Raw genomic sequence first — 12,176 nt, 5'->3', positions numbered from 1 at the left:
ACTCCATCTGCTGATGAGGACAGTTTAAAACGGTTGAAAGAACAAGTCATATTTTGTAAAACAATCCTGCAGATAATCAAAGTACCCTATACCCTATATATATTTTGAGTTTTTAATGTATGTATGTGTACAGTGTGAGAGACAGACAACTGTCTCCTCGTCGAGGCAGTAGGCGGCGATAATGGGCCTCAGTCACAGTTGACAGCCGCAGTAAAAGAGCCGTAGAAGAAGAAGCAGTCTACGCAGGTGTTTACGTTTTCCTACTTCCGTAGCTGCCAAAAGCGGAATAACGTTACTAATCTCACGTTAAATCCAAAAATTGAGAAGAAACTGTCGGTCATGTTTCTCATTTTCAATTTAAGTTTGGAGATGCTTGACAGATAAATATGATTAAGGTCGTTTGCTGTCCACTGTAGGCGCTGTATCGCGAGTTTTCCTCATTATCCATCGCAGGCAAAACTAAAGCTAGCGGTGTGTTAGCAGCGGGTCAACGGCAGTGGACGTAATTTAATAAATCATCGCCCGATCCGCATTTTGTCCAGTGTTAATTTAGATATCAAACAAGGCAGTCATGGCCACTAGGCGTCTGACCGATGCCTTCTTGTTAATGCGGAACAATGCAATCCAAAACCGGCAGATATTGGCTGAGCAAGTGAGTACATACGACCCCCGTCTGAGTACACGTAGCAATGCTGCGGTGAGTGGTCTGCATCGTTTTGACATTTTACTGTGTGTTTGCATATAGCCAGTCACTGAGCTGTGTTAGCTAGATACAATTGTGTGTTAGTAGCTGCTAATCGTTACTCAGGAAGATTTCTACGCCGGTGGCTTTCCTGTGCCCCGTAATTTCACCTCAGGACTGTTAAATGAGACTCAGTGAGGTGATGGAGGAGGATGAAGAGGGGTGTGCAGGCATATTGTTCAGCTCTTAATTAAAAGCTAAATGAATACAGTAAACGTTAACTATGGAAATAAAACCTGCTAAATATTTGTCTGCATTTCCTCATTCCTAAGATAAAAGCTTGTAAAATAAACTGGTGTAAAATGGGTGGGGTTTTCTGAAAGTTAAAGCATGTTTTTTAATGTTTACATAGTGCTCCTCTCTAGTAAAATGCTTGCTGTGGCCACTACATAGTCTTTTGATCTAGTCGGGATCAAATTGTGCCTGTAACCTGAAATTGATTGTTTTACTAGAATGTAGCTGGTTTTCTCCTGCACTTATAAAAATGTGTTAAGCAAACAGAGGGAAATTGCTGTATAAGATTCCTGAAAACTATTGCTTATAATTCAGAAATGCTATTAATCCTTGAGTTGGGTTCATCTCTGGTGGAGCCATTATGAAAACCAAGAAAGCTCTTCATCAGTTTTCTGGTGAAACTTCCAGTTTCCACAATACAAACAGCCTTCATTTGCCCCCTATCACCAAATCTTATGTAAGAAAAATTAGGGATGCACTGCTCAAATTTTTTTCTCTCCCAATACCGATTTCAGTATCTCACCTCGGGGTATCTGCCGATACTGAATACAAAGTCTCTACAGAAATCATAGCTGTCTTTTACCAACATTTTAAATCAGTACAACAGCTACTAGCAACTCATTGAGGTAAATAAGAGAAAATTCTGCACCAGAGATATTTGTGCTGCTGCCAGCTGTGACTGAATGAATGCAACTTATAGCAGAAGCAGTGAATTTCATCATGACATTGATGAAGAAACTGTATTTAATGTTGATCAGTCACATCTGGCCAATCTACATGATAAGGTCAGTGTCAGGGCCGTTACAGATCCAGCGGATGGGATTAGTGTAAAGACATCACATTGATCTCTACAAATTATTCACATTCAGTCATTTTAAAGGAATGCTTCACCCCGATATGAAAATCCTGTCATTACTTGCGCACTGTCAGTTGAACTCTGTTGCAGTTTGTAATATTACTAAGCACAAGGTAGTTTCCTCCCATTCCCAACACTTTTTGGAAGCTTGAACAGTTTACAGCTCTCCTGTGTTTGCGCTGGAGTTCACCTTACGTCGCCAGGAGAGGCAGCCAGGTGCAGGATACACAGTACAGCAAGCAGGTGTAGGGTGTGTGTGACACTCAGTTGTGAAAATTTTAACTAGTTAACTGCTCGCTGAGGTCGATTCATTTCTGCCAGCCTGTACACCCAGAGCCATTGAACATGTAAGGATATCCCATCAGTTGAGGATGCGTGTGGTTCTGTTCTGCACTTCCCAAAATATGCCACTGAATTTCAGCTACTGAACAGGGTGATCAATTACTTCTGCTAACCCTAATTCTTTTTTCCTCTGATAAACTTGGTTTTCTCTGCTGTTCCTGACCGCTTGGAAAGTGCGATCTTTCAATGACAGAGACAAATCAGCACAGCCAAACCTACGTAGTGGCGACCTTAAAATGGCACAGTGTATAGTGGTGTGCTGGGGTTTACCTCGGGACCATCAGTAGCATGGTACTCCAGAGCTGAGAGCATTTGGTGAAAAGTGATTAATGCCCAATAGTGCAGCTGCTGTGTTCGGCAGATGAACCTCTCATACACTGTCTGTCTTTTGTCCTGCTGAGAGCAAAAACCATTACTCCATTGGTAGGTGATGCAGTTATCTTGGACCAGCCCAGAAATTTGGTTATGGATAGGTAGACCTTGCATGGATTGATGTTTTGATCCGGTTTTTTAACTTCAGCTCTGTGTACATCATCATTCCACTAATTATTTAATGGAAAATAGCTTTAGCTACAGTATCTGTTAACTTTGCCATTGATACTTTTTATTGCCTTGGTATAGAGTAGTAAAGTGTTTTTTGCCCAACAGGTCCATCATGTTGCTTAGTAGGTTCTTAGCTGTCAGTGGCCTTCTAAAAAGTCAATTCTTAAAAGTGTGGTGAAGAGTAGTGAAGGATCTCTACAGATCCTGGAATAGAAAATCTGTATTTGCAGATGTTCTCCCCCAAACTCAAGATCTTCTTACCGAGATCTTTTCACACTTTTTAACTAGCACTTCTATGACTCCTACTTACTACACTGTTCCAGCCATATTGTGTGCCATGTAGCTCAAATGGAGATGTAATATGTTGAAAAATTATGTCTTTTAGTCTAATATCTCACTTGTCTTGCAGCGTGTCTGTTCATTGTATGTCTGTTCCCGTTGTCCTTGCATCGGGCTTCATCCATACACGCTGTAAAACTGCGCTGATTTAAATGTCTCTGCGCTCTCCACCAATGTGACAGAGAAGATGTTGGGACATTACTGGGTAGCAAAATTCTGACTGAATTGGAAATGAATTACTAGAGCAGTCAACCACTGTCATGCGAACAAAGTGAAAACTGAAAAAGTGTCTAACACAGGTGTCAGACAAATTCACTTTGTTGTCCAGCAGTCTGCCACTTTCATTTCATTCTACTGTAGTGTAATTATGACGCACATTACATATCCACAGGCTGAAATATATTTGCACTGACTGAAAGGCGATGACTGAACTAAAAGTACTTTGTTTGCCATTAGAAGATGCACATTCAGCTTGCTGAACCTGCTGTACACTCAGGTTTAAAATAACTGACTTTGCCAGAAGGCAGCAGGACCTTAGTCAGTTGAAACAAGACAGACACATGAGAGACATAATTATCCAAAACAAGTCACATCTGTAAGGTTTTAGTTTTTAATTAAATTAATTAATAAATACTAGAAATACATACTTACAATCAATTACACATTACATTACATATTAAATTATACACACATGTACTGTAGGACAAATGTGAACTAAGTGAAAATGGTTCATTCCAACAGTCAGACCTTATGTAGCTCTCCTGTATAGTAATAATAATTCTCATTTCAAAGTAATTCATTGTTGGTGGGAGCGGACACAAAAACACTTCTTTTTTTTTGTATGAACTGCTGGATTTTCTGGGGCTCACTTTCTGTGACTTCTGTCTTTCTCTCCTTTTCCTTGTTCTCTATTGGATGGGACCACTCTGCTATCTGCCAATCACATTAGGAGCTTGATGAGGTACTGTTATTCCCCTTCGTGGTAGAATTACTTAAGACGCATAAAATGGTACACCACCATAATCATGTTGAATTATTATATAAAATGTTCTAATGGAATAATTTGTTTTTTGTGTATTTAAGTTGGCTGATGATCGAATGGCCCTGGTGTCTGGAATTAGTCTGGATCCTGAAGCTGCCATCGGAGTCACCAAGAAACTGCCCCCCAAATGGATAGAGGGGATCGATGAGGTAAAACAAACCCGACAGAAATATAGAGACCTATCTGACCCGTACAATACAGACCTAAAGCTCACACATGCATCTGTTTGGTGGTGACATTTTCTGAGTAAAGTCACATGGCTTTTAACCATTAAGCACTTCCTTTCAGATCCAGTATGAAATCACACGGGTTCGGCAGAAGATGAAGGAACTGGCCTTACTCCATGACAAGCATATGAATCGTCCCACACTTGATGACAGTAGTGAGGAAGAGCATGCCATAGAAATCACTACGCAGGAGATTACACAGGTACACTCATTTACCATTGTTGTAACAGAGATAATATTTCTTTTTATTAGATTTAGATTTTTTTTTTTGTATGGGAACACTGCCTGGAAAGTTTTAGCATATTTTCAATAATTTTTAATTGGCAGATGTTCCATTTGAGCAGTCATAAAAGCATGATCTCGTATTGACGGTCTGTCCTCTGATTGTGTTAGGGAGTAGATGTGGACAATATTTCAGTTTGAAATTAAATTTGAAATGAAACGCAGGGTTATTCTCTGCTCGCTCACTAATTTTGTGTTCATTGCAGATGTTTCATCGATGCCAGCGAGCTGTGACGGGTTTGCAGTCTCGTTGTGGCCACTGCACCGAGCAGGAGGAGAGGCTATTGAGAAATGTGGTCTCGTCCCTGGCACAGAGCCTGCAGGAGCTGTCCACCAATTTCAGGCACACACAGTCCAGCTACCTAAAACGTAAGAAGTGCAGTAATTGGTGGGATTAGTTGTTTGTTTTTCATGCCATCTAAGCATTATGTCATTGGTTTATATTCCAGGTATGAAGAATCGTGAGGAGAGATCAAAGCACTTTTTTGACTCTGGACCCCTAATGGAAGAAGACGAAGATTTAGCTGTATATGACAAGGTCACTGGCTTTTTAAAATTCAGTCATTTAAAGAAAAACCCCATTGAGAGTTCCACCAACGTTTGTTTTGCTCAGGCGTCCTGCATACAGTACAGTAAAAGCAGAAATACTTCATACTTCGAGATAAGAAAAAAAAAAACAATCTTCCATTAAAAGTATGGATGTACACTCACTTATTAATGCAGGTTCCACTGTGTTATGCATATTTAAATTTAGCATTTGTACATATCAAGTTTTTCACATCGGGTTGTCACTTTTTATTAATCCCACTAAAAGACAGGAAATGGCATAAGTTAAGTATATGTCTGTACTTTCACAAACATGTAAAATTGGAGAAAATAATAAATTAGATCTCCAATTTGTACAAGTATAATTAAGCCATTTTTAAAAAATGTTTAATGCTATTAAAAATACTAAGACTTTTTCATGAGACTCCTGAGATGATTTTTAAAACTTAAGACATTACCACTGTATTATTATGATTATTATTTTGTTATTGTAGAATCAATCCTAAACATGATGCTAAGATGGTTTAAAACCATGCCAATGATATAGTTTGTGTAGTGAAGATGTTTTCATTGCAACTTTTTAAGGGCCACATTGGACGCCTTTTTGCCTTTGTCATCAGGGTGGATGCCAAAAGTGAAATCCAGCATTACTTCTTGTTTTTCTTTTCTTTTCAGTTTTGACATAAAATGACAATTGGTCTGATGTTTGGTCTGAGCAGTGTCTGCTGAAGCTATGGCTACGTGTGTTGCATTTGCAGTAATAATTGTATTCCTATAAAATCTCCTACTTTTATCCTTTCTTTCGTTTCAGGGGTTCACAGACGACCAGCTGATGCTGGTGGAAGAGAACACAGTTATGGTTGAAGAACGAGAGAGAGAGATCCGACAAATAGTGCAGTCCATCTCAGATCTGAATGAGATTTTCCGGGACTTGGCTGGAATGGTGGTGGAACAGGTATTTGCAGCAGTCCTGACGTACTGACATTTCATATTTAGTATTTGTATCAATAAAGCTTCAATGAGAATTACTGAAGTCAAAACAAACCCAAGGTTAGAAGGCAGTGCTGCACCAAACTGCAAACAACACTGCTAACATACAATATTACCTCTGTTTAAAATAACGAATCTACAACTAAAATTATTTACATCTGCTAACAAAATTCCCTCTTCTTCTTCCTCAAGGGCACCGTTCTTGACCGAATTGACTTCAATGTGGAGCAGGCTTGTGTTAAAACAGAAGATGGAATGAAACAGTTACAAAAGGTAAACACAAAATGCTTGCTTATGTGACTGTCACCATTTTTTATCACAAATTTACAGTTCAGATTACAATAAAATTAAAGATTTATTTCCAGAGTAATTTTTTTTTTTTTTTTTACTTGCCACTTTTTGCTGGGAAGCTAATAATGAATGTTAACAACCACCAGGGAAAACAAAAAGGCAACTTTCAGCAGGCTAAAGACACAATTATGATATAATTTACCATATTGACAAACAAACAGGATCCGCAAACCTTTAGTTAACAAATCATTTAAACTTAATTTGTTACATGATGTCGAGACACTGAATGTTTTGCCTTTTATTTATTACATTGAAAGCAAGTGAAATACAGTATTTGATTTTTTTGTGTGTGTTTTCTTCGCAGGCGGAACAGTATCAGAAGAAAAACAGAAAGATGCTGGTCATTTTGATCCTCTTTATCATAGTCATTGTTCTAATTATTATTCTTTTTGGAACTAAGTTTTAATTATGCATTCCTCTGGCTTTTGTTTTCTGTGGCTGTTTGTTGTGCATCTGTGTTGACTTGGACTTGGATCTCGGTTCTACTCAAAACAAAGCTGACTGCCTTTCATACCCTCCAGGAAACGAAGAAAAAGAAGAATTCCACGTCTCTTTGCAGGTGCACTCTGGGCTATGTGGAGATGTTTTGTGGTTGATTTTAATGAAAGGAAACAATCATCAATCTGTTTTGAGACGTTGCTATTTTATCAAATGACTCGCACCCAAATTGCCAAGACTCTGTGACAGAGGTTTATCGAACCCAATGTTGACATATGTGTCATAACAAAAGAACACACTTTGTGGCATATAAAAATGGACTACCAATGTCTAAATGCAAAAGCAGTGTCCTCTGCTTGAACTCAAAGCACGAATTGTAACGTTTGTTGTGTGACATCATTTCTGTCCAGTATCATTGCAAACATTTTGTTTCTGTGAGGAAGATGTGATAAGAACGAATGTTTGTGAAAGAGAAATATCTCATTTTACTGCAAATTCATACATTAATACATTACATTTATGTCCCAGCTCAGTATTTTTCCTTGAAAGACTAAAAGAAAATGTTTTGTATTAGGAGAGTACCAGATATTATTAGAATAGTCATTCAGTACCAAAAATATACCTTTGGTTTAAGGACCACCTGTTTTTTATTATTATTACTTATTACTTACTACTCCCCTATTTAATACTGAGATTGTGTTGCGCCACTGTTGGCCTGAGGAGGGTGTAGACAGCCATGAGCTTCCTCCAATTCATGCTGTAATTTTAAAATCATACCTGTGTGCACTTTTCATGATGTGCTCATTTTAAAACACTTACTTGTTTTTGTTTTGTCATGGTCCTTGCATAAAGTGCTATCTTTTTGGAACTCTTGCAGTTTGCACATATTGAGGCCTGGGGGGGGTGTTATGGATGTAATACTACTGTCATCTGTATGATGAAAAGAATTATTTATTTTTTAATAAATAAAATAATCAAGAGGGTCAGAGGTGTTCTGTCTCAGGCAGAATTACTGTATATTGAGTAAAGTCTATCTCTAAACCCAACTGTCCTCTCCACTGAAAACTGTGATGTAGTCCAACACAAGCAGACGTATGAAGACAGCATTATGATTACTTTTTTTTTTCAGATTGGACACATTACATTTTAGTTAGCTGTGTTGGAAATCCTTTACTTGTTCTTGTGTTCTATAAAGACTGAAAAGCTGAAATGATGAAGAGCTTTATTTGACATATCTGTACTCGACTCTACACTTTACACCTGTTGAATCATCTTTGTCATTGATGTGAAGTTGTGTGTGAAAAAATGGTTATGTCCTAGTGGTACTCAAAAGTTTTGTTTTCCAAACAAAACGGGTGAGAAGATATCGACTTGTTTTTTTTAAATAAATCTGGAACATGATGGTGTTTTGTGTGTTTGAACTGCAGCACTGATGCGTAAATACAGCTGAAGCAATTAATCGCTTAATTTACTATACATTATATCAACTATTTTTAATTGATTAATCATGTAAATCACTTTTCAAGCAAAATTGCAAAATATTTTATGGCTTCTGCTTCTCAAATGTGAGGATTTGCTGCTTTTCTTTGTTTTACATCATTGTAAATTAAATATTGTTCAGTTTTCAACTGACAAAATAAGCAATTTGAGGACAGATTTAATGGTGGATTGTATGAAGTTTTTCCAAATAACATCAGCGATGTATATGTAAGGTGAAGTATAAAATGTAATCAGAGCATTATATTAACTGTCCTCCATATCCAAATATGTTAAGGCTACATATTCAAGACTGCACATGTGGTGCGTAGTTATTTTAGGGTCTTTGATAGGTCCTCTATCCCGGAAACCACGTGTTTGTTGCATTTCAAATTAAAAGCCTCGTATAACCCTACATTTACAATACTGATAGCTGTAACTAAACACCCAGTTTCAGTTAATAGAGATGTAATACATTTTGATAAAATTTATAATTCATAGCTCTCTTTCTCTGAAATTACAGGCTGGAATTAAAAAGCCGAAACAGAGCCCCATCTAACAGTTGTTAACACTTGTTAGCTAACCTAGCTAACCTACAGAAAGCGTTACATAGCGTTAAATGGCTAATTAATTATTCTTATTTTCTACTCATTTCGCGACGACCTCGCATATAACGTTAACGTTATTTATCTAGCTAATTGAGATAAGCTACCATTTACTTAGCTAATGCTAATGCTAATGTTATTTGACCTGGAAGGAAGGCGACCAACCGCAAGCCTCGAGCCGGTCCTCGTGCTCGTAACGTACTCGACTAGTTAACGTAGTTGACGGTAAATCTAGTGAACTGATCTTATTTACCCACCATGATTTGTGCAGGGGATGAAGACGATCCGTTCCCCGTTGACGACTGTCTGTTTGCCGAAACATTTTCTCAAGATACTGTTTACAATTTAGTCGGTCAAGAGCTGAAGATAAGACAGGTGTTCGGTGCCAACCTCGGCGTGGCTGCCCCGGTCTGGGACGCTGTAAGAGCCAACTTGGTTTATATTGAAAATATACCTGCTAAATCAGTGTGACTTTGTCTGACGATAAGGGTGGGTGTGTGTGTGTGTGTGTGTGTACACAGGCGTTACACCTGTGTTGTTACTTCGAGGAGCAGTCGGTGGAGTTGAGAGGAAAGCGCATCATAGAGCTGGGAGCAGGGACTGGTGTGGTCGGTATTTTGGCAGCACGGCTCGGTATGTTGTTGTCCCCTTTAATGTAGTCTGCACTGCGGAGGAATACATTCACGTTAATGATTACGAGTTGCATTATACGCTCCTCAGCCTGCCTTGGCTGGCTGTATATGTCCCTTAGTTTGGTTCAGTCAGTTAACTCTCATGCTCAGCTGTCTGCGGCTCCATCCACACTTCCAGTCTTTCGTACAGATATGCAACTCACAGTTCCTTCCACCAGAGGCACTGCAAACCTGCTGCAGCTGCCACAACAGGTGTTGCTCCTATAGTGTCAATGTTGAAAATTCACCACTGACACTTATTCGGCATTGTCAAAATATCCTTACGATATTATCCTAAGATAATATCCTTAAGATATAGGTACTTGCAGTGTGTAAAGCATCTTGAGTTGAGAGTTTCATCTACAGCACACTGGAATCAAATTTTCGGATCTTTTCAGGTGCAGTTGTGACCCTCACAGACCTTCCTTTGGCTCTCCCACAGCTTCAGGCCAACGTCTCTGCTAACATGCCATCCAGCGGTTGGCCTACCACCCTTCCCACCGTCCTGCCTCTGTCCTGGGGTGAGGACCACATGAACTTCCCTTCTGACTGGGATCTGGTGCTTTGTGCAGATATAATTTACCTCCCAGAGACTTACCCACCGCTAGTGGAGACACTAGTTCATTTGTGCAAGAACGGAGCCGTGGTATATCTCTCGTCCAAAATGCGAAAAGAGCACGAGACTCCAGGTTTCTATGAGGAATGTCTACCAAGTAGATTTAATGTGGAACTTGTGCACCGTGATGACAAACAAAACATTAATATATACAGGGCATCTCTAAGGAAAGACCAGTGACAGACCCTGCTACAGGCCTGGGACTTGGATTAGTTACTGTACTGAGATCAGTTATGACTCTGGTCTCTTGGGTGCCTTTTCAAACAACAGCACAGTGTTGTTCTTGGATAATCTAATGTTGATGTCAACCTTCTATCAAGAGACTGTAGGCTAATGTGTCACTTAAAAGTTTCAAAAGAGTTTCAGACTAAGTGGCAATTTGGTTGTTTTATAATGCATCTACAAATTGTTACAAGTATTTGTATAACCTTGTAAACACAAAAGAGAGTTTGCTCTCCTCCCCTGTATTGACAAATGTTTCAGTCAATCAAGCAATTGTACAGGGAGTCTAAAGACATTAAACGTTGGTGCTAGGTTTAATGTCAGAAGTCAGGTCAGAGTTGAGTTTACACGGTCTTACGAGATGCACCAAATAGTGGAACGTTGTTGAATAACTACTTCTTGTTTACTTAGTTGACCATTGGTTTCAAATGAAATGGTACTTTTATTTATATGTTTATATGGCTATTATATTGACCATTTTCAGTCACTTGAGATATCTGTGATATCCTATTTATTTCCCTTGTTACAACTGAGATTATGTTTTTACATGTTTTGATGTTATTACAAGTGGAAAAAAATAAAATGTGTCATTTGTCTTCAATTAAGTATTCTGGTGATTTGACACACTTTAAATGCAGTTTGTGACCAGTCACCATGGCAAAACAAGTACAAGTTCTCATTGTGATTTTATATAAAACAGGCTTATGTTTTTATGAATGAAATCTGAATGTCTGTCTCAAATTGTTTTCACTGAGACAGGGATCAGCTCTGCCGTTACAGCTTCAAGGCTGCGGTGCAGGTCTGATCATGTCTATTTCTTCATTTTGACTCTGTGTTGTCATTGTCATGCACAATGTAGTTTCATAGAAGAGCTTGGCAATGTTATCAGTGCATTTCTTGAAAAAGGGTTTGCTGCTCCTCTCAGGCAACTTCTGCCCTAAGTTTAAATCTCATATTTCTTTTCCTCATTTCTGACTGACCTCTTGGTTAAAACACTTCTCACCAGGTTCATTTTATTTAACAGCTGCCTGTTCGTACATGCTCAGACATCCCTGTTTGGTTTCTGCAAGGGTGTTGAGCATGTTACAAAGAGGTCTGAGCTGCATTACCTTCAGATTAGATTGAAAACAAGTCACATGAACACAGCTTTAAAGGCTCTGAAAACCACTTTGCTCAATAAGCTGCTTACTATGAGTGATTGGGTCCTACTTGAATACAAAAATGTCTGCCAAATTTATAACAACTTTGTTGACACGCCTGTATTTGTGTTTTTGTCTGTGGTCTTCTGACTGGTTTGAATTGGCCGGGGCTCTGATGGAAAATGGTGACGTCACATACTGCATGCACTAATCAGGGTTCAGCCACATTTTAATTAAAATGAGATGACATCTTTGGGATTGTTTGCTTATGTTGCCAGGCCACTGTCAATCAAATCTGACAAAACCGCACCCACTTCGGATTAATCACGTTTGAGTTTTCAACTTAATAAATAATACCTAAAGATGTTTTATTTTTCAAACTTTAACTTTGATTGTTGCTCATTTGGTCATGAATATTTCTGTTATACACACAAAGTGATGGAGTCCGTCACTCACTATACGTCCTCATTATCATCATCTGTGGGCTGAAATGTTTATCTATGAGCAGCATCAAA

General features: G+C 38.7%; 2 protein-coding genes across 5 annotated transcripts; both read left to right on the top strand.

Moving 5' to 3' along the window:
• The first annotated feature begins 224 nt into the window (after window positions 1–224).
• On the top strand, window positions 225–8,333 carry stx16 (syntaxin 16). 4 transcript variants are annotated; one of them, XM_044178163.1, is made up of 9 exons: window positions 225–697; window positions 4,006–4,017; window positions 4,140–4,247; window positions 4,387–4,527; window positions 4,814–4,976; window positions 5,057–5,145; window positions 5,965–6,108; window positions 6,336–6,416; window positions 6,799–8,333. In XM_044178163.1, exons 1-9 carry the CDS (start codon window positions 572–574, stop codon window positions 6,898–6,900), a joined length of 966 nt encoding a protein of 321 aa, XP_044034098.1. In that variant the 5' UTR covers window positions 225–571; the 3' UTR covers window positions 6,901–8,333. The 4 variants fall into 4 exon arrangements, with proteins under 4 accessions (XP_044034098.1, XP_044034108.1, XP_044034118.1 ...); XM_044178183.1 differs by having other exon boundaries at window positions 226–652; XM_044178173.1 differs by lacking the exon at window positions 4,006–4,017.
• A 147-nt stretch (window positions 8,334–8,480) lies between these two features.
• Window positions 8,481–11,123, top strand: LOC122867424 (EEF1A lysine methyltransferase 3-like). Its single transcript, XM_044178220.1, has 3 exons — window positions 8,481–9,433; window positions 9,535–9,646; window positions 10,083–11,123. Exons 1-3 carry the CDS (start codon window positions 9,272–9,274, stop codon window positions 10,478–10,480), a joined length of 672 nt encoding a protein of 223 aa, XP_044034155.1. The 5' UTR covers window positions 8,481–9,271; the 3' UTR covers window positions 10,481–11,123.
• Window positions 11,124–12,176: the final 1,053 nt, after the last annotated feature.

The sequence above is a fragment of the Siniperca chuatsi genome, linkage group LG2 (assembly GCF_020085105.1).
Source record: "Siniperca chuatsi isolate FFG_IHB_CAS linkage group LG2, ASM2008510v1, whole genome shotgun sequence".
NCBI lineage: Eukaryota > Metazoa > Chordata > Actinopteri > Centrarchiformes > Sinipercidae > Siniperca > Siniperca chuatsi.
This window is presented reverse-complemented; position numbering and strand designations above follow the sequence as displayed.